This window comes from Chionomys nivalis, chromosome 14 (assembly GCF_950005125.1).
Source record: "Chionomys nivalis chromosome 14, mChiNiv1.1, whole genome shotgun sequence".
Taxonomy (NCBI): Eukaryota; Metazoa; Chordata; class Mammalia; order Rodentia; family Cricetidae; genus Chionomys; species Chionomys nivalis.
The window spans coordinates 55,942,427-55,963,263 of NC_080099.1; the positions used below are offsets into that span (position 1 = coordinate 55,942,427).

The following is a 20,837-nucleotide window of genomic DNA, read 5'->3' on the forward strand; positions in this document are numbered from 1 at the left end:
GCAGAGAGGGGTCTCTGCATGCTGCTCTCCAATCTTAGCCCCAGTAACTCCTCTCTTCTCCCATCTTGCTCACGACCATGTTGGAAGTTCTTAATGTGTGTGATCATTTTTTGGCGTTTGGTTTTTCAAGTCAGGGTTTCTCTGTGCTGGACCTCACTTTGTAGATCAGGTTGGCCTTGAACTCACAGAGATCCACCTGCCTCTGTCTCCATGAGCACTGGGGTTAAAGGCCTGCACCAACACCACCCAACAATGTGTGTGGTCCTAAGAGCCACGTATCACCTTCCAAGGACTGGCTCTGACAAGCACTGAGAACTATTTATACCTTCTTCCCAGTGCAGTGTTTGCTGAGCCCCTCTCCCCTGCACTATGCTGGGCACTGCCTCTAAACTGTACAGGTTGTTTTGCATATTGGCTTCAAACTTTGCTCTGTTAGAAAGGGCACCATTTCTTACATGCATAAAGGTGCTGTATGGATGAGAATCCAGAAAGACCAAGATAACAAACCAGATATGGCTGTCATCTAGAGAGCTCAGAAGAAAGCAAAGGAGACAGTCCAGAGGAAGCAGGAATTAGCTCTGTCAAGCAGGACAGTTTGGAGTTCTTAGTTCTAGTCTCCACCATGGAGAAAAGTAGGGACTGGGTAGTGGGCTGGGACAGCCCCAGGCAGGAAATACCTTTCATGCCCCCTCTTTAGTTCCCTCCTGCTAGGCAGAGCCCCACCTGTGGAGGATTGTGCATGCTCCCAATTCCTAGTGCGTATTATATCTGTCACCTGCTTATCTCTAGGGACTTTTGTCTCAGGCTTTTCTAGAGGTTCTTCTGAGCCCTAGGTGCTGTTTCCCATGTGGAATTTTACCCGAGAACAAGAGCTCAAAAGGAAGTGGGCATTGTCCCCGTTAAAGGCATTGAAGCCTGACAGGCAGTTAACTTAGCTGGTCTGGGTTAAAGGACATGTGAGCCCAGGGGCTTTTCCCCTGCCATCCAGGGTTAATCAGTTTATTCCCAACACAGTGGGGTTGGATCCTCCCTGTGTGTGGACATCTATCTCCATGCATCTCCCTGGGCCAGCCCACTCCTCATGTCAATCATCAGGGGCCTCAGCAGTCAAGGGCTGCACCCACCACTAGTCCATACTTAATTCTTCTACTGAGATCGCCTCAGCACCAACAAAGGCCAGAGGCAAAGCAAGTCTTTCCCCAGTCCAGTTTCCCCGAGGGTCTTGGTAAAGTTTCCATTCAAGGTGCTTCTCTTGTTCTAGCTCCTTGACTTCTCTGGGAGGTATTTTTCTCCAAGCTCTGTTGGTGATAATGAACATGGGATGGAAAGGGTTTATTTGCCTATGTATCATGGGCCACAGTCTACTGAGGAAAGCCAAAGTAAGAACCTAGGGCAGGAACTGAAGCAGAAGCCATGGAGTAGTGCTGCTGCTTATTGGCTTCTTCCCCATGATTGGCTCAACCTGTGATACAACTCAGGACCACTTTCCCAAGGGTGACACTGCCCACTACGAGCTGGGCTCTCCTACATTGACCATTAGTCAAGAAAATTCCCTGCAAACTTGCCTAAAGGCCAGTCTGATGGAGGCATCTTCTCAGTTGAGATTCTTCTTCCCAGATGACTCTAGCTTGTGTCACATGACAAAACCCACCCAGCACAGGGCCAGAGTCAGGGCGAGTCCTCCCAGAGCTTTCATTCACTGCTCCTACCTTCTTCTGGGGATCTGTAAACAAAGGCCCCAACCTAAGTGAGCACCCTTGGCTGCTCAGTCCCTCTCCAGGGCTAGGGCCCCCATGGTCTGGCATCTCTCCCCAGACTTCACAAGCTTCTGCATGAACTGGTCTCAGCCCCGGCCCAGGCCAACTTCACTATGCACTTCCCAGCTAGAACAGACAGTTCAGTACCTACTTAGGTTTTGGGTAAAGATCAGAGAACTCCGACAGGTGCCTGTCTCAGCTGTCCTGCCTTGGAACCGGTCTGTGGTGACCAGGGTTGGGCAGCAAAGCCACGCTTGGCATGGTGGGGGCAGGGACTAGCTCGGGTGGACGTCACTGACCTCTGGTGTCTTGGCTTCCTGCAGCACAGAGCCCCACCGCAGCGGACCCCCTGCAGCAGGCCTACGCTGGAGTGCAGCCGTACGCAGGACGTTAGTATCCATGCAGTCTCTTGGCTCTTTCACCAGCTCTACCGTCTTTCCACACACCGCACCTTCCCTCTCCAGCCCTGCTCCCAGGCCGGCATGAGGCGGGGAGGGAGTAGTGGGGGCTCTAGATGGAAGGAGGGAGGGCGGAGCTGGCACAGCTCTCATCACCACCCGGGCTGTCTTCCACCTCGGTGCCCTCACATGGGGTGGAAAGAGGGCCAGAACTCCTTGAGTTGGTGAACCAGAGTAAAGTTTTGCCCTTGATGTGCTTTACTGTCCCTATGGTACTACCTGCCAGGGCCAATGTGCCTGGTAGTCCCATGTTGCATAGCTACGTTGGTTGCTGCTCTGTGCAGTCCATGGTCCCTGACCCAGCAAGCAAAGGCCTGGATATGAGAGGAGGAGCAATTCTGGAGGGGAAGCAGCTTCTCCTATCCAGGCAAGTAAGATGGAGCCCAGAAGAGAGGCAGCAAAAATAGACAGGCAGGCAGGAAGAGGTGGCCTGAGGCCAGCAGGCCAGGTGTAATAGACTCCAGACACGCTGTCAGTCAAGCCTCTCCCTTTGTCCCACTACTTGGCCACATACTCTTGTCATCCCTACCCAGCCTGTGTCCACTGCCTGGGCTGGCTAGGGCGCTTCTTCACTGACTTTGGAGATCTAGTGATGCCCCCCTGTGGGTGATGGGGCTACCTCAAAAGATGGGATCTCAGGGAAAGTTGTCCTTGCTTAGTTGGAGCCAAGAAGAGACCCTGCTATTGGACCCTTCCCAGCTCCAACCTCAGGCTCTGCAGCCCTGGGAGCCAGGCTGGGCTGCTAGGAGAGAGAGAGCCCTTCTGCCCTCCCTCTGACCAAAGCTTTTCCAACCAATCACAGGGAGCATCAGGCACACTCCTGGGGAACGCACAGCCACATTTCATCGGGCAGCTCCTTATACCCCACCAGGTATCATCTGAGCAGATGTAGGTCAGCTATGATCATCCACTGTTTCAGATTAAATCTGCCTGTCCCTGGACACACACACACACACACATACACACATAAACACATACACACACATACACACGTAGATACATACACACACACCATCACATAAACACACACATACACACACACAGAGTCACATGCACAGACACATACACACACAGACACATATACACAGACACATACACACACACAGACACAGACACATACACACATATACACACACAGACACACACACAGTCACATGCACAGACACATACACACAGTCACATACACACAGTCACATACACACAGACATATATACACAGACACATACACATAGACACATATACACAGACACACACACAGACACATACACACACAGACAAATATACATAGTCACATCCACAGACACATCCACATAGTCACATACACAAACACACACACAGAGACACATACACACACAATCATATAAACAGACACATACACACAGACACATGTACACACACACACACACACACACACACACAGGAATCTCTGATCTTCATACTGACATTTCCCCTCCATAGGTAACCCAAACAGAGCTGCTTTCTCTGAGCTGCTGTACAGCCTGTGGCTGGTGGCTCTTGCTGACACTGAAATCTCTCTCTTTATTCTGGCCTCCCACCCTGTCTATGTCTCTCTGCGCCCTGTTGCCATCTCTTGACTTTCTCTTCGGCTCTCCAGCAGCTGCCTACCCTGCTGCCTATGGTCAGATAAGCCAGGCCTTTCCCCAGCCACCGCCAATGATTCCCCAGCAACAGAGAGAAGGTGAGTCTCGGCCCCTGTTCCTCCCCACTCCCTGAAGAGGCTGCTTCCCTGGGCCTCTGGCCTCCCCAGGCCTCTGACAGGCCTTTGGTTAGCTGTGAACACGGAGGTGGGTGGGAGAGCTTTTGGGCTAGAAGAAGAGGTACTCTCTTATTCATACTGGAGGTGTGCATCTTGTAAGAAGCCCTCAAGTCAAAGTAGCCTGGTCCCGGGGCAGGTGACAGGATACCACGCCCCTGGAGCCAGCAAGCCATGCCCAAGGCACCTTCTCTACTCCCTACTGTAATTTGTGGTTTGACACAGCTCACATGCATGTACATTGGTCTTTAAAAACCAACCCTTGAGAGTGGGGAGGTTGTTTTGCTGCTGCCGCAAGCCCTGCCAATCATTCTTCAAAACAAGACCTGGTAGAAGAAGTTAACAATGTATTTGCTGGTGGAGGCCTTGTCCCTGCTCCAGAGAACACATAGGTCCATCCCCTAGTGATCTTCTGAGGTCCATTGGCTGTGATCCCAAAGAGAGAAAACAGAGCTGGGAAGTGGGGCTCCAGCAACGGGGCAGCCTTTGCAACACTGGGCACTGAGGAGATGGTGGCTAGACTCAGGTGGTCAGGGAAGTGAGGTGCTGCCGGAGGCACAGCCCACCTGCCTTCCCTGAGGGGTAGGACTTGGTCAGTGTGGAGGGCGGGCAGAGATAAATGCTCAAGACTGGAAAGAGCAGGCACAGAAGGCTAGTTTATCCTGTGCAGGATGCATGTCTCCTCCGGGTGATCGGGAAAGCAAGGTGGCATTCCCGGACAGGCTCCACGGGTAGGATGAGGCGTGTGACGGTAACAGTGCAGCTCAGTGAAGAGGGATGCCCTAGATGGTCATGTGTGGGCAGAAGTCAGAGTGTGGGTAGAGGACAAGCAAGACCAGAGCCTTGGCAGAGAGTCATGACGGCACTCATCAGTTTTCCTCCCAGTACCCAAAAGCCACAGAAGCAGCAAGATAGGAGACTATATAAACAATTGTCCCAGGGGCCCTGTCAAAGAAAGCTGAGCTTGAGAATGAGGAACACAACCAAACCTCATCTCCTTCACCTCCTGGTAAGGGTGTCCTGTAACGAGGTCATCAAGTCTGTCCCAGCAGTCCACATGGCAGGTTCCAGTGGTTTCTGAATGTCAGGCAGGCTGCTCCTGAAGCAGACAGTGTCCGTGATCTGGGGTTTAGGTTACTCCCACGTGACTTTGAGTACACACTGATCCAAATCCCTTTGGTGAGAGAGCCCCCAGCAGTGTGGACTTCGAACTACACCCCTCTGTGTCTGACTCCCAGAGTGACCATGTCCTGTTTAGGAAACTCCACGCAGAGTCCCTTGGCTCCATTGCTCACACGGTAAGAACAGAGGGCAGTTCCTTGGAGAGATGTGCGTATCACACTCACTTGGGTCTGCTCTCCCAGGCAGCAAATGTCCGCATACAGCCCTTCTCCGCCCAGTCACCACCTCCCCCTAAACCTCAAAAGGAATATTCCCGTACATCAGACAGCTCCTGAGGACCACATCATCACATTTTCCCATACCCAGCACCCCAGAGGTCTGTGGGCCTACCTTCCTGCAGCCCAGACCTTCCTCGATTGTGTCAGAGCCACAGGGGTGGACCAGGAGCCCCAGTATTGCTGATCTAGGCCTAGAGCCCAAAGGCCCCACACTGTCTGCTTCTTGCTTACCTCTCTCTTTCTGTCAGATTCCTTCATCTCTCTGTCTTAAAGGTCTATGAATCCCTAAACTCTGTTACATGCGTGTGAATCTGGAGGAGTGTAACTTAGATTGGTCCTCAGTGGTGGCTTCTGCCCTCAAGAGTCCACCTCAAAGTCTAGGATACATGGCAGCTGCTTCTTAGGATGACAGGATACAGACTTGGGGAGATTTTCATTTAAGTAGTTAAAATCAATCCGTCTGACCACTGCAAAAGAAGCACAGCTTTATCTGGTAATTAGCCGGGCAGGCAGAAACAGATAGGCAGAAAGCCGAGCTTACATTATGAAAGCTACAGGCTTGGTTCATAGCTTGGCTTCACCTCCTCCACCCCCAGCTATGTCTTTTGAGAGATGATTTGACCTCTTTGGAACACAGTTTCCTCAGCAGCAAAGTGGTGACAGTGTAGCTAGGTGAGGGGGTGCTGCAAAGGTGAAGTGAGTCCCACACAGCCCAAGGATGTCCCAGGGGGCGGAAGCTTTCCAGCTGCTGTTCAGATGAGGTGGGCAGCTCAGGGGCCGACAACCCTGGAGCCTCCCTCAAGCTGTTCCTGTGCCATGTACTGGATCAGGAAGGGGAAATCTTGCTTTCTGCCATCAAGACTAGGAAGGTGGAAGGTATGGAGCAGGGCAGCGGGGCCTTAGAAAGAGATCTGTGTGAAGCCTGCGGGGTCTGTGTGCCTGTCTCTTGGGTTGGCTGGTCAGTCTGTGAGCTAAGGCTAAAAGGGAGAGAAAGGAAGTGTCAGCACAGGGAGGGCCATTTCCTCAGCCCCCCCAGAACAGGGACTGGGCAGGAGAGTACCCCCAAGCTCTGTGCTCCTTCTTCAGCACCTTATTTCCAGGGGCATAGCTGATCAGACCTTGGCATATTAAATCCCGTTTTCTCATTGACTCTGCCTGCCCTCCCAGCCCCAGAGCTGCTAGGGTACCCATGATTGATCTTTTTGCTAAACGACCACTGAGGCACAGAAGGGTTCAGTGACGTGCCCAAGGCCCAGAAGAGAGTGGAGCTCTTATTAGGGGCTCAGTAAACTCTCTCCGTTTTGGGGAGTCGCTCCTGGACTTGGAAAGAGCCTTCACCTCCTAGCCCCGCCCTCCCTCCCTGCTGCACGGCCTAACTCACCTTTCCTCTGTCTCTCTCTTTTCCCCACCCTGCCACCCCTCCTCCCTGCCCCGCCCCGCCCCTCCCCTACTGCAGGGCCCGAGGGCTGTAACCTGCTCATCTACCATCTGCCCCAGGAGTTTGGGGACGCTGAGCTGATGCAGATGTTCCTCCCTTTCGGTAATGTCATCTCCTCGAAAGTGTTTGTGGATCGGGCGACTAACCAAAGTAAATGCTTTGGTGGGTAAAGATAACAAACCATTCAGCTTCACCTAGGATGGGGGCTGCTCCCACCGACTCCTCCTGCTCCTTCACACTGCCCCAGGTGCTCCTGGGCCCAGCTTCCATCTCTCAGTTCTTTTCTTCTGTTCTGCTCTTCCTCTGGCTTCTCGGCTTTCCCTACTCACACTCACGTGGCTCCCGCCCCCCACCCCCGGCCAAGAAATCCCTTGCTAGCCCCAAAGCCCAGCTGCAGCCAGCAAGACAGGGAAGGGGGCACTGTGGGTGGGGGTGGGAGTGTGGCATGCAGAGCCAGAGCTCCTTCCTCTTCCCAGCAGCCTCCCGTGCTCAGAGAGTCCGGCTTGAGCCCTCGGGTGAAGGATCCAGGGGTCAGTCAGCCCGAGGAGGCTCTCCCTACCTGCCCCCTTAGCCCTCTCTCCATCTCTCTGTCCTGCCACCTTTCCTGTGCCTGCCCGTTCCTTGCTCCTCTCATGCCATGCAGTGACCCTACCCTTACACCCACTTCAAGCCACCAGAGCGGGCATTGTTGAGGAGCCAGGAGGAGACTGCCCTCAGGAAGTCTAAGTTCTGAGCACAGTAGCTATGTAGCAGCAGTGAGCTAGGCCAAGTACCAAGCAATGAGCAATAAGGAAAGCAGGAGGCTAGAATGGGTATTCGGCTGGAATGAGAAGAGGCAGGAGGCAGGAGATGAGGGTTCGGGAGATGAGAGGGTTCACAGTACAGGAGAGGGAGGACTGTGCTAGACTTCTGCCATTCTGTGGGGAGTCTTTGACTCCTGTTTTATAAATTCAGCACTCTTATCCAGATAGGTTCAGATCTCATGGGATCCTCTCTCATGCTCACACCTATTCTTTCAGCTCCTTCTTGATCCATCCCTCTCCTTTTCATTTTCCATCAGAACATCCTTCTAGGGCAGTATCTACTTGTGAGTCCCCAAGGGATAAGAGTATAGAGCCCATGGAGCGCCATACATGGAGCCAGAGCTGAGTCTGCCAAAACTTCACGTGACTCTCAGATTCTGTGTGTAGGAGGAGAGAGTGGGAGCCTGTGGTGGCCAAGGAACATAGGGATGTACACTGTAGGTAGCACAGACTGTGATGGCCAGGGAACGTAGGGATGCACACTGTAGGTAGCACAGACTGTGATGGCCAGGGAACGTAGGGATGCACACTGTAGGTAGCACAGACTGTGATGGCCAGGGAACGTAGGGATGTACACTGTAGGTAGCACAGACTTTGATGGCCAGGGAACATAGGGATGTACACTGTAGGGAAGGTAGCACAGTCTGGCCAAGCACCAGGAAGCATGAAGTATTGAGGACTTTCCAGTACTCAATCACAAAAAGCTTGGGGACTCAGGGTGTGTCTCCCAGGAGAGACAACATCTTGGCACCATCGTGCCCTCCCTTCTGGCAGCTATGACAGGAAACTCATTTTTCTCCAATCACACAGGGCTGTCCCAGCATCTCATGTCTCCTTGGCTATGAAAAGCAAAGAGAAGAACACATAGCTGTGCCTCTCCCTACCGACTGGCACGTCTCTTTATGAATTAAGATGATGTATATAAAACCAAACTGGAAGCCAGTTCCATTCGTGCTCTACTCTCCAAATGTCATTTACGCCACAAACATCACGTAAAGGCCACTGCTAGGAGCCTCTAGCCACATCACATCTGACTTATTGTCCGTCCCTATGGAAACAACCCAATTTTCAAAGTCATTTCTGCAGTGTCTACCTCCAAAATGACTACTTCGTCCCTTAGACCACTTACGCTCTCCAGGACCAAGGTTTCCTTTTCTTTTCTTTTGCGACCCTGACCACCTCTGCTTGATTCCTTCTTCTCTCCTTAGGTTTCTGTCTTGCCCCTGCCCCCCTTAAGCCACTTGGGTTTCCTGGCTCACTCCTTCCCTTTATCAGAGACCTTTACTGCCAGACCTTCAGTGATCACTCATGGGCAAGCCATTGAGCGCTCCGAGCCTCAGAGCCCTGGTTTATGAAGTAAGGATGCGACAGTTGTCCCTGAGGGGTCCTGTAAGGGTCTATGAGGTGCAAATATAGAGGCTTGGCTGAACAGACCTTCTGAAAGGGCCACAGTCTCTTTTATAAAAACCACGTGGCTGTAATCACGGTCCCGTGCTAACGTGTACCCCTCAGAGGCGGCATAAGCCTCCCAGAGCTTCATGAGGGAATGCATAGCACAAAGCCCCTACTTTGGAAGGAAAACATCCTACCTCTGAGGCTTTTCAGTGTTTGGGAGGCAGGAACTTCCTGGAGGTGGGGTAGGAGGCTGTCTGGCAAAGGAAAGCAGTAAACAAGGGATGTAGTGTCCAGAGCCCCAGTCTTCTCACAGATGCCCTTGCCCTGCTGGCTAGTTGCCTGGTGAAACTAGATGAGGGGGGCCTGTTCCCTGAGCTCAGAAACACTCCCAGATCCTTAGCTCCCAGAAAGTACATGCCTTTCCAGGAAGCTGGGCTGCTGTTTTCTGCAAACTTCTACCCAATGGCCATCCCTCCTTTTGGCTTCACCCCCCCCCCCCGCCTCCCCGACAGCTCTGAGGTCCTTCCTCTCCTCTCAGTTTTGCCCTTCCTTCCTCCAGAAACACCCACAGAATCTGAGTGTCCCCCTAGAGTTGGTGCCAGAGGTGCACTGTGAGAGCGGAGAGTGGATGCAGTCGGGCGGGGCCGGGGCTCAGCTTTGCTCTCCTTCCTTAGTTAGTTTTGGGGACAGCAGTAGAAACAGACCCCCACTCTGGAGTCATAAGACACACAGGTCAGTGGAGGGAGATGGCTGGAGGGGATGCGGGACTGGAGGCTAGTGGCCACCTGCTTTGGTACATGTTGATGCTGGTTTTGTCACTCTGAGCCTGACTCTAATCACTTATGCATGCACACGTGCACAAGTGAGACACAGAACACCCTTTCCCTCATCTCTCATGATACACGACTGCATGAATAAACTGAGCAAAGCAGGACGGGGACAAGAGAAAGAGGGGAGAGCCAGATGCAGACAGTGTCTGGGAGAGAGAGAAAAGGTCAGGAGAGAGCAAGGGTGTAGTTAACTCAGGATGCAGTCAGGGCAGGCCCAAGATACACAGCAAATATGCAGGAAAGCAGCTACTTTGCATGGCTTCTGGCCCCCATACTTTTTTTCTTTCTTTCTTCTTTTTTTAACCTATCTCACAGCCATCTGTGGACAACCATGTTCTGTGTATAGCCTGGCCATCTCAGCCAAGCTGGGCTTCATGTGTTTTATAGGACCTAAGTCCATTTTTACAGAAAATACGCCTCTGAAACAGAATGAATTAAACAAAATTCTGAAGGTTTATTTATTTCCTGCGGTGTTTGTGGCAAGAGGGCATGCTTTTACTTGACGCCCCTAATTCTGGTCCCTAGTAGCCTGGCCCAGTAGATCACAGAAACCCCTTTCTCAGGTGCCAATTAGGGAACTGAGGAAATGCATTCAGAGGCTACTCCCCAACCTAAGCCACAATCTGGGCTATCAGCGGGTGTTGGTCGCAAGTGAAGCACAGAACATAACAGTAGTGGAAGGTGCTCCTCATCCCTAGGAAAGGCTGGTGGTGCAGGACAAGTCACATTTGTGTGTTTAGCCAGGGAGCTTCCCACAACGGCGAGGGCTGCGCACAGCCCCAGGGGTGAGGCGGGGTTGGGGGGGTGACCGGGCGGTGGAATGGCTTCCCCGACGTTCCTCCCTCCCGGCCCTCGCACTCCTCTCTCTCCCCAGGCCGGCACCCCGTGCCCTCCCGCTGCCAGGCCCCCTCCTGTCAGGGAGGACAGTGTGCAATAAGCTCCTCCGCCCGCAGGTGTGTCCGCCCTCTCCCGCGGGAGGAGAGGGCCGAGGTGGCGGGCCGGCCGGGGTGGGGGGTGGGTGGGCGCCGGCGTCACCGGGAGCCGAGGAGCAGCCGAGCCCGGGCCCGGGCGCCAGGCCGGGAGGGGCCTGCGGGCGTCGGGGCGGGGCTGAGGCCGGGCCGGGCCGGGGGCGGAGCCTCGAGCCCCGCCCCTCCCCTCCCCTCCCGCCCGCAGCGGCCCCGGGCGGCCCCGTGGAAACCCAGGCCCTGGTCCCTCGTGTCTCGCCAGGCTTCGTGAGCTTCGACAACCCGGCCAGCGCGCAGACCGCCATCCAGGCCATGAACGGCTTTCAGATAGGCATGAAGAGGCTCAAGGTGCAGCTGAAGCGGCCCAAAGACGCCAATCGCCCATACTGAGCGCCGGCGGGAGCGTCCCCCGGGGGAGACCAGGACTCGCACAGGTAACCAGGGGCGGCGGGGCGTAGGGCCGGGAGGTTTGGATGGACCCGTCGCCTACTCGGGCCTTCCTGCGCCCCGCCCTCACCTGTGCCTTGGACCCGATGCGCCCTGATCAACCTGCTCCTGGCTCAAGGCCTACATTATAGGCATAGGACTAAGGTCATCCTGGCAGAACCAGGCTTGGCCATCCCCTCTGTTTCCCGAGCACGAAGTGTAGAAGCTAGGAACCTCTGTGAAGGTGAGCAGAGCCTTGGGCCTGCGCCTTCAGGCTTCCATTGTGGTCCTGTTAGACAGGGACCCTGGTTGGGCAGCTGGCAAGCTCAGGTCCTGCAGTGAGAGAGACCCTCAGGTTGAGCCTTCTCCCAGACTCCCTGGCTTTTGTACGCCCAGGTTTGCTGGCAGCTTGTTCCTGTAGCTGCCCTAGCTCAGCCAGGACAGGAGGGTCAGGGATTTTTCAAAGGAATTTTAGCAAGAGACACATCAGGAGGACACTCAGCTAAGGAAGGGAGGGAACAGTGTTGGGAGTGGGAACCCTGCCTGGTGACCAGAGGTAGTTAGCCACTCTTTTTTGGGTTAAGTGTTCTCCTGGGCACAGCAGATTACTGGGAAAAGAATGGAGGGAATGCTAGTCTATCAAGTCCACCTCTACCAATTCCTTTGATGCCACCCTCCCCAGTAATCCTCAGTTTAATCACTGAAACCAGAGATGAAGGTCACGTGAGACCTCTTCTAGCTCAGGTTGCTCCACCCCACCCCTTCCTCCTTTTATTCAGCAGTACTGTGCCTCAGGCACTGTGTTGTGTGTGTGAGGAAGTTGAAGATAGACTACCTAGTATTGGCGGGTGTGTGAATGGAAGCCGGACTGAAGAAACACAGTCAGAATTGTCAGGCCTGCCCGAGCTGATATTGGAGTGGACTACAGAAGGTGTTGGAGGGAGCATCTGGGTACAAGTGTCCTTCCTCTGGGGCAAGGTCAGGGGCAGCATGTCTAAAGAGCAAGCAGGGGGCTGAAGGTGTTGCAGGGAGGGCTGAGAAGTGGGAGAGACCCTGAAGGCCATGGTGTAGATTTGGGCGTCCCCTGAAGTGGGAAGGGATGTTGGAGAGGTGTTCAGAGGACCTGGGTAGCCTGCTGCTAGGCTGCAGGGACTGCAGCAGCTGAGACCTGCCGTGTTGACCTCAGTCCAGGGAAGGGCAGGCAGTGTGGATGCTGACATAATTTGAAGGTAAAGCCAAAGATGCTATTCCTGACACATTAGAAGGTGTGGAATGGAGAGGACCCTGGGGAGACACCCACAGTTCATCCCTAGTGATAGAGAACAGTCTGTAAGAAAGATGAGGCATGTAAGAGTTAAGCCATTAGGTGGAGGTTCAGGATCAGGAGTGTGGGAGGGAGCCCTCAGATTCCCAGTCTCTCCTGTCATTTCACGCTTCCCTGCGGGGGTACAGGCACCAGCAGAAGAGCCTTCTGCACCAGCTAAAACAGGGGATCTTTTCTCTCTCCATGAACTTTAGCCCACACTCTGTAAGCCTGAAAGAGCAAAGCTTGACTCTGACCTCCTCGCTTCCCAGCTCTGCCAGTTTCTGCTGTATAAGTACATGCAGGCATGTTGGTTCACAGAATCTGAGCACTATTTTGTGCTGGGTGTTGGGACTGAGGATACAGAGATGAGCGGGTTACATCCCAGAGTCCTGCACGCACAGGCACCAAGGTGCAGCCATCAGATGGGTTTGCTCCCACAGAGGAAGTCACAAAGCTCTTCCTGGACACTGAACACACTTCCTGGAATAGAGAGCATACTCCCAAGGTGCCTACCTAGGCTTCCGCTTCCTTGCTAATGAAACCACGATTTTGGAGCTGATCAGAGGGAGGATTTGGAGGTGCCTGAGGGCACTTTTGCTAGCAACTCTGGTCATACCCTTATTGCCTAAGCAAGGGTAGAACCTCTAAGTCAGAAATTCCTAGATGGAAAAAGGCAAGTGTGTTGTGTGGGACATGAAGTAAGAAGTGGACCAGAGGGTGGACAGATCCAGCTGGCACTCAGACTTGGGAGGAGTCCTTCCACCAGTAAATACAAAGGTTGTGAAGATGACCACCACAGAATTTCATAGATCAGGCATTGCTCTGACATGCAACAGTTGGTAATGTGTAGCTACCAGCCATGATTCCCTATCTAGTGGGAAATACCAGAATTCTTCCCTCACAGGTGAGCACAGAGGGATTAAGTGACTTGCCCATCAGCCAGTGAGCAATGGAGCCAAAATTTAAGGCCAGAAGCCTAGTTCCCTCCAAGTAGGGAGAATGGAAAACTATTGCCCTCATCACAGCCATCTGCCTGCCTCCTCCCTAGGACACGCAGTCTTAAGCCGCTATCAAGATGCCCTTGTAGTTTTCATGCAAAGAGTATTTAGTGCCACTGCCTTTGCAGCCCAAGAGGATGGAGGCTGTAGTAGAAGGGTTCTAAGAGAAGTCAGGGCTATTCAAAGCAACTGAAGGGCAGCCAATAGGAGGAAAGAGCACACACACAGAGGCGACTCAGAGGATGTACTGTCACAGGTCAGGGAGGTCTTTATAAATGATGAGGGGAAGGCTTGAGGGATCAGGTAAAGCTGGGAGCAGCAAGGTGGTCACCCTATAGTAGTAAGATGGGATTGTGCAAGGCCAAGTCAGAGCCACTGTGATGCATGTTTGGAGAAGAGAGATTCAAGCAAGGTAGCTAGGTAGCTAGGCAACATGGCTAGGTTTGGTTCCACAGACTGAGGCCCCAATAGGGTGGGGTCAAGGCTGGAGACAGCAAGGCTCTCCTCCCTTGCTGGTTTCCTATTTCCACTGGCTGTTTGGGCCTGGTGTATCCCCAGCCTGTGCAAGTCTGGACTATAGCTTAATGTCCGGGTCATTTATGGCTAGAGCCATTTTAGATGGTGTATCTGAACTGGTCTTGCCTGGTTCAGGCTAGTGGACCAGAATGTTCCAGACTTGATCTCAGCTTACCCGTGCTGGTCAGGACCGTATCATCACCTCTAGGGCTGTGCTCTGTGAGGTCGCCCTCCTTCGGGGATGGACATGAATGGGACTGTACTGTGTGTCTGGCCCAGTGTAGTAGAGATGAAGGCTGTATGAGAGGCTTCCCTGGTGGGACTTGGAGAAGAGGAGCTGTATACATTCAGGTCGGAGTCCACATGCCAAGGGCAGTGTCTGGCACCCCGGGACAGCTGGACTGAAGCTTAAGGGGAAAGGAAGAGCGGACTCCGGTAGGGAGTTCTGATCTAGACCCAGTGTGTCTCCTCACTGCAGTTTTCAGAGCTGACACCCGATGGCAATGTGCTCCTTAGTTCTTCGGCTTCTCTAACCAGGCAGCCTAGCAAGGAGGGCTTCTCTGAGGGGCTGGGAATGCAGAGGAGGGTGGCAGTCAGGATGCAGTGGGCACGTGAAAGCGAGGCCTGATGCTGGAAAAGCAAAGAATCTAGCGTGACCTGACAGGCAGGGTTGCTGGGGAGTGCCTCTGGGAAAGTTGAGCTGGAGGCCATGTGTGCGCCCAGTTGCTTGGCAAATGCAGTTTATTAGTTACAGCACCATTGTGAGAGTCCAGGCTTCCCTTCCACTCTTAAGGAAACCAAGACAGAGATTGGAAGTGTACTTCACAGGGGCTGGTGGGTTGAAGACTCTGGAGACAGATGGACAATGTGAAGGTCTTGGCACAGGCTTGAGTGTTATACAGAAATAGGGAGCAGGGAGCCAGCTCTCAGATAACCTCAGGAGGGGAGTTGGGTCAGGGACCCTAGACACAGGGTATCCCAGAAGAGAGCAACATGGCGATACCTACAGAGCAAAGCAGTTCTTCTTAGCCCGAGGGGTCCAGTCAGGGAGGTGGGATGGCCTGGAAAGCTGCTGGTGGTAGATGGGGGAGGCGCCGGGTAGAGGAAGAATGGAGGAGGTCCAGAGCCAAGGGAAGAGCAACAGGGGCAAGGCCAGCACCCTGCCTTCTGCAGCCCCACCCTGCAGCCCTCTGCAGGCCAGAGGCCCTCACAGCACAGAAGCAACCTGGCTTGGCCAGCTGGTGAGCCAGTCAGTATGAGGTGACCACAAAAGGAACGGGCAGCGCTCAGGCTGTTACAGGATGCCAGGGGTTTTGATATAATTTACTCTAAACGAAAGGCGTTGGTTTGCCAGAGTGAGGAAGTGTGAGCGTAGCGGTGGACCAGAACACCTTTTCCAAGGGTGGGGATCCACGGGTGGGGATCCAAGGGTGCGGCCCAGGTGGACTACACCGTGGTGGTGGCAGAGTGCCTCAGGAGACTCAGCTGTCCCACGTGCACAGCCCATCAGGGCACATTGGCTCCCCTGCAGGTCCTCAGGTGAGGAGACTCTACTTGTGGGGGAGAAGGAACCAGAGGTGTTAACAGAGCTTGCTCCCCGACACCTGCTTGCTGGCTATGGTGGTGTGAGGGGCTGATTTTTTTTCTGGCCCCCTCACCAAACTGCCTGTACCCCTTCCTCTTCCCTAACGCATGATGGGTGCCCTTAGGGGCCCCGTGTGAGGTTCTGCTCCTGTTCGCGGTGTGCCATGTGTCTGCATAAATAGCTGTGTGTGTATATGTGTGTGTTGATGTGCTCACCTTGTCTGTCTGCTGGCTTCCTCCATCCTTTGAGTTCCCTTTGGCTCCCCTATGATTTGACTGCTGTTTTCTCATCCAAGCTTTTAGACTGATGCTGTGGTCCGGTGCTGTATAAATATTTTTCCTTTTAATTTTGTTTTAACGTCTTCCTTCCCCTTCTTTACCCTCAACCCTCTCCCTGTCTCTCCTCCCTCTCTAATCCCACTTGCCCTACCCCTTCCCTCTCCCCACACTCTCTTGTGCCCCTTTCTCTCTCTCTCTACATATATAAATATATATATATAAATCTTTTCTTCTTTTGTCATTCAACCAAATTCCAACAACCCAACCAGGGCCAGTCAAATCCACCACAGTCTCGCGCTGAGCTAGGAATAAAGTTCACGTAATCACATGAGAGTGGAGAAAAGTCCCCCATCCGTAAGTTCAAATCAACTCAAAGTTCACAGTGTGACATGATGGCGTCATGTAACAAGGCTAAGAATCGGTTGCATGACACTTGCCGTCAAGTTTCGTGGAGGTGCTGTGATTGGAGCGTTTTTTCTTGGATGTCGTACCCGTGGATGATTGGCCAGTCATGATCACACGTGCATTTTCTTAACCCTTGTGCTGCCACGGTCTCTTTTGCTGTGCTCATTTTTGTTTGTTCTTGGTGCTTGCAGTGGTTTTACTTTCTGTTGTTTGGTTTTTCTTGTTCAGCGTTTTTTTTTTAAATGCTTCTCTAGATGTCACATAGAGAAAGAAAAAAAAAAAACCAAAACAAAAGAACAAAAAAAAAATTAGTAAAACTAAAAGACAAATTCCTCAATTATCAAACATGGGATCATTTAACTGTATAAACCATTCTTTTTTTTTCTTAAAAATAAGGAAAACATTTTTAAATATTTCTGCGTGGTTGATTTACTTGCACTTGAAAATATTGTGATTTTATTTTTTTCTAGAAATTTGGGGGCCTTTTTCAATTGACACTTTCCTAGGTTTGGTCTTTTTCGAGCTAGTCTATTTTAAATCTCACCTTATGAAAACCAAAACCAAAATATCTGTAGAAACAAAATGATAAAGAAAAAAATTCTAAGCCAAAAAGCTAGAGTTCAAAGCCAGAGGTCTCTGAGAGAGAGCCTGGTAAAAATTGTAAGGTTTGTATTGTAGCCACTTGTGCTAAATTGAATGTGGGGCGGCAAGGGTGGCTGGGGTCACGGGAGGGGATTTTTGGTTGGTCCGGAAGAAAGCAGTAGCAACAAAAGCAAAATGCATCTTTTTATTTACAACTGAAAAAGGGTCCTTGACAAGTGTTTTTTAATTTGATTATTATTTTCTTTGGTGTTGTAATTGTTTAGACTGCTGTGTACGGTTTGCTGTTTGTTGAACCAACAGTGTGAAAACCTGCCAGCATGGATTGATATACGCATGACGTTGTCCCCTCCAGTGGGGGCTTTGCAGTTATAGTTTTCTTGATGTAACCAGTCACCCCATGTATAAGTGGAAGCTGCTTGCTAGAATGGAGATGAGTCTCATTTGTTAATTCACAATGGTTAAGCATTCGCCTTCTGATTCTAGTCAGATCATGATTTTTTTTCCTTAAAAACAAAGCAAAACAAAAACCACCATTGGAAACAAAATCCAAGAACTGTTTCAATTAATTTATTTACGTTTGATAATTAAATCTATTTTGACCTTTTTTAGGTTCTCCCATCCAGTCCCTGGAAGTTCTGAATTTCCTCTAAATTCCCTGGCATGTATGAGAAAAGTATTGTGTATGTGCATATGTGTGTGCATAGATGCATTCACATACACACATATCCATGTATATACACATATGTGCAGGTGAATATGTTCTACACATATATCCAGATATACATATATATACACACAGCCTCGCAAATAGTTACTGACCTTGGGAAGAAGTGGTTGGTTAGAAACTGGGCAAGGATTTGACAAAATCTGAGAAGCAGCTAGCTCTGTCTTTCTAGTTTTCCTCAGGCTGGGGAGGATTGGTCTGGTCTGCCACATTTTTGCTGTCTTGTTTGCTAGGCTTCTGTATACATATGGTATCTGGGCTAGGTCCCTCCGGACAAGTTGAATTACAAATTGATATCCCACAGTCCCAAATTCTCCTAAATCTAGCAGTCCCTTAATCCAGAACCCTTCTTAAGGAAGCCAAATCAAGAATTGTCTTCCAACATCTAAGCCCCAGCTATAACCGTCACCACTATACTGCCCAATGGTTTCTCAGTCTGAATAGAAGAACAAATTTCTTCTGGCCGTATCATGATCATGACTAATCCTCATACTGGTCTCTCTTCCTTCCCACCCACCATCCCCCAGAAACCCCATCTTCCCCAGAGGCAGGATCCTATTGGTGTTTGGATGTGTTCTGTGTTTTCACACTTGGCTTAATCAGCCCCGATTTTCTTCATTTTAGGGCAGGATGCTGAACGGGCTACATTAAAAACAAACCTCTCTCTCTCTCTATTTATAAATGAGAACTGTTGGATGACACCTTTGACATATCAGCCAATACCAGTCAAGCTGAAGACTCCAGACACTCTGTGTGACTGTAACATTTCTTCAAGGGAAGTATAGCGTCTATGGAGTACAGAGGGCACGTGTTTGGGGAAAAATACACATGACATAAAGATGACGACGACAAAGAAAAATGAGATAAAACAAACAAACAAAATCCCGCAACTTTGAAACAAAATAACGCGAGCCCAGATGAGGAAGCTGAAGGGCTGGGCACTGGAAGAGCCACTGCTGCTGCCAACCGATCCTGGGGCTTTTCCAGCCCGTGGGCGCCTGAGGCAGGCAGAGGCAAGCGTGCAGCGGGGCCTGGTCCCCAGCTGGCGGCTGGGAGGCCGCCACTGAGCATCTCTGTCATTCCTTTAGCTATTTAGGGACCAAAGGACCAAACTTTTTATTGCAGATGTGTAGCTCTGTCGGTTAGAGGTGGAATGGAGGCCAAACTCCTTCCTGCCTCCTGGCTGTTCTTGAAACAGCTTTAGAGCGATTCTATGAAAAATGTAATAAAAAAATAAAAAATAATAAAAAAATTTAAAAATGAACAAAAAAAAAACAGGAAAAAATAATGCTTCAACGCTTTTAAAACAGCAAGATACTAGTTCTTTGATACTTTGAGAGGCGCTTTGATTACCCCCATGAAGTCTCTGAAACTTTCCTATGGTTTTCTGTATTATATGTCTGGATGGAGCTGTTAAGATAAACATACTGGTGGATATTTGGGGAAAGCAACAAAGGTATTAAATCATTATCCGTGAAGAGTGAGAACACGTGGGGAACCAAGGGACTTCGAAGGCAAGGTAATTGTTGTGAAAAGTCTGTAAATGCTTCTAACTCTTCCCCCCTCTTAAAACCATAATAGTTGTACAGAATTTTAAAAGGAAAAGTTTAAAATACCTATATCATAGAAGAAAAAAATTAGAGGAAAGCAAAAAAATAAAAAAGAAAAAAAGAAAAAAAAACCTTATAGAAGTTAGCGTTATGCTAAAATCCCAGATGTTGTAGGACTGTACTTCTGTAGAGTTTAGACTGAGCATCGATCCCGTCTCCCCGCGAGTGCTGTCGGACTCGGTCCCCAGGGGCCAGGCCGGACTGTCCAGACCTGCGGGCTCCAGCCGGAAGCGCCCCTCCGCTAGGAAGCGCCTCTCCGGAAGCGTCCTGCCGCCTCTCGCTTCGCCCGCCCGCCAGCCCGCCCGGGAGCCGCGCGCGTGCGCGCTCTCCGCCCTCCTCACCTCTGCTTCACTCGCCTTCTGTGCTTGTTCCGGAGACTTTCCAGGTCAGGGAGAACTGGGAACTTTTCATCTTCAAACAACTAGACAACACACACACACACAAAACCTTAAACAAGAGAGAGAAAAACAAACAATCTTTGAAGAATTTCTGAAACTGTTTACAAGGAATTTTGAAAAACAGGGATGTTTAAATGATGCCGGCTCTGTTTTTCTGTAAATAAATTTGCATATTTTGTAGGACTTTTAATTGTAATGATAGAGAAAAAACAAGGAAACTATTTAATGAAAGCACGATATTTATCTTTGGTAAATGACTTTAGAGCAGTTAAAGACATTGCTTAAAAAACTCAGAATCAGAAAAAAACACTGAATTATTTAAGAACACATATATTTTAAAGTATAACATATTTATTATAATTTATTTGCACCCTTGGGAAGACTTGCTTTGCATTCTGCCTCAAGAGCTTCTCATTGATGTTCATCTGGAGGCCCAGGGGCTCTCGGAACTACCATTTTTTTTTTCTTTAGAACGACAAAATTCTGGTTGCTCTCAGGCCTCCTCCCTTTTCTTTCTGTCTTTTCTGTTGTTTTACTTCATTTAGTTTTCTTTTTCTTTCTCTTGACTCCTCCTTTTAGGATGTCCAGATGTTGTAAAAAAAAAAAAATCAGCTGCAGTTCAGTCAACTGCTCTTTTCACACTGACTCCCGAAACTCCTTGTAACCTTCTGTAACTATTGGATGACGCTTTCTCCAGCTTAGCCCTAAATAAAGCACAGTTTAAAAAAAAACACCCCAGTGTCTGATTGCTCTGTGCCTCTCAGGTTCTTTCCAGTTGTGCTTCAAAGTGTCAGGGTCTGTCCAGGACCTTTCTTTTCCTGGGATCTGTCATACATACAGGTTCTCACTGTGACCCCAGCATCCAGCTGTGTGTGGGAACAATAAAAGGCAAGCCTGTTCACCCTAAGAAAGCTTCAACTGTTACATTGAGCTAGTCTCCATTTTGGTTTGGGCTTCCTGGGGGAGAATGGTCACAGCCTAGGCATAAAGATCAGGGTCCGCTTTCCTCTCTGACAAGTGGAAAATAAGGCTGTAGGACCTGAAGAGGAACCTCGAGTAGGGCTAGGTCTTCAGGGAGGAGTCAGTGGAGGGAGGGACGCAATCCCAACTTTGCCATCCTGGAGCTTTTTGCTTATGACCCTGCACCTGCAAGGAGAGTTTGCCTGGG

The 20,837-nt window shown here is 50.8% G+C and overlaps 1 protein-coding gene across 43 annotated transcripts in view; it reads left to right on the forward strand.

The window, feature by feature from the left end:
* Positions 1-20,400, forward strand: part of Celf4 (CUGBP Elav-like family member 4) — a 288,000-nt gene extending 267,600 nt beyond the window's left edge. For 6 of the 43 annotated variants that reach the window (XM_057788378.1, XM_057788358.1, XM_057788356.1 and 3 more), the window contains exons 9-15: positions 2,081-2,146; positions 3,831-3,914; positions 6,846-6,989; positions 10,730-10,808; positions 11,083-11,254; positions 16,199-16,283; positions 18,286-20,400. In XM_057788378.1, the coding sequence (XP_057644361.1) occupies positions 2,081-2,146; positions 3,831-3,914; positions 6,846-6,989; positions 10,730-10,808; positions 11,083-11,254; positions 16,199-16,252 (599 nt within the window). In that variant the 3' untranslated portion in view covers positions 16,253-16,283; positions 18,286-20,400. Of the gene's footprint in view, positions 1-2,080; positions 2,147-3,830; positions 3,915-6,845; positions 6,990-10,729; positions 10,809-11,082; positions 11,255-16,198; positions 16,286-18,285 lie in introns of those variants that run through there. The other 37 variants (XM_057788357.1, XM_057788359.1, XM_057788365.1 and 34 more) reach the window with 12 other exon arrangements.
* Positions 20,401-20,837: the final 437 nt, after the last annotated feature.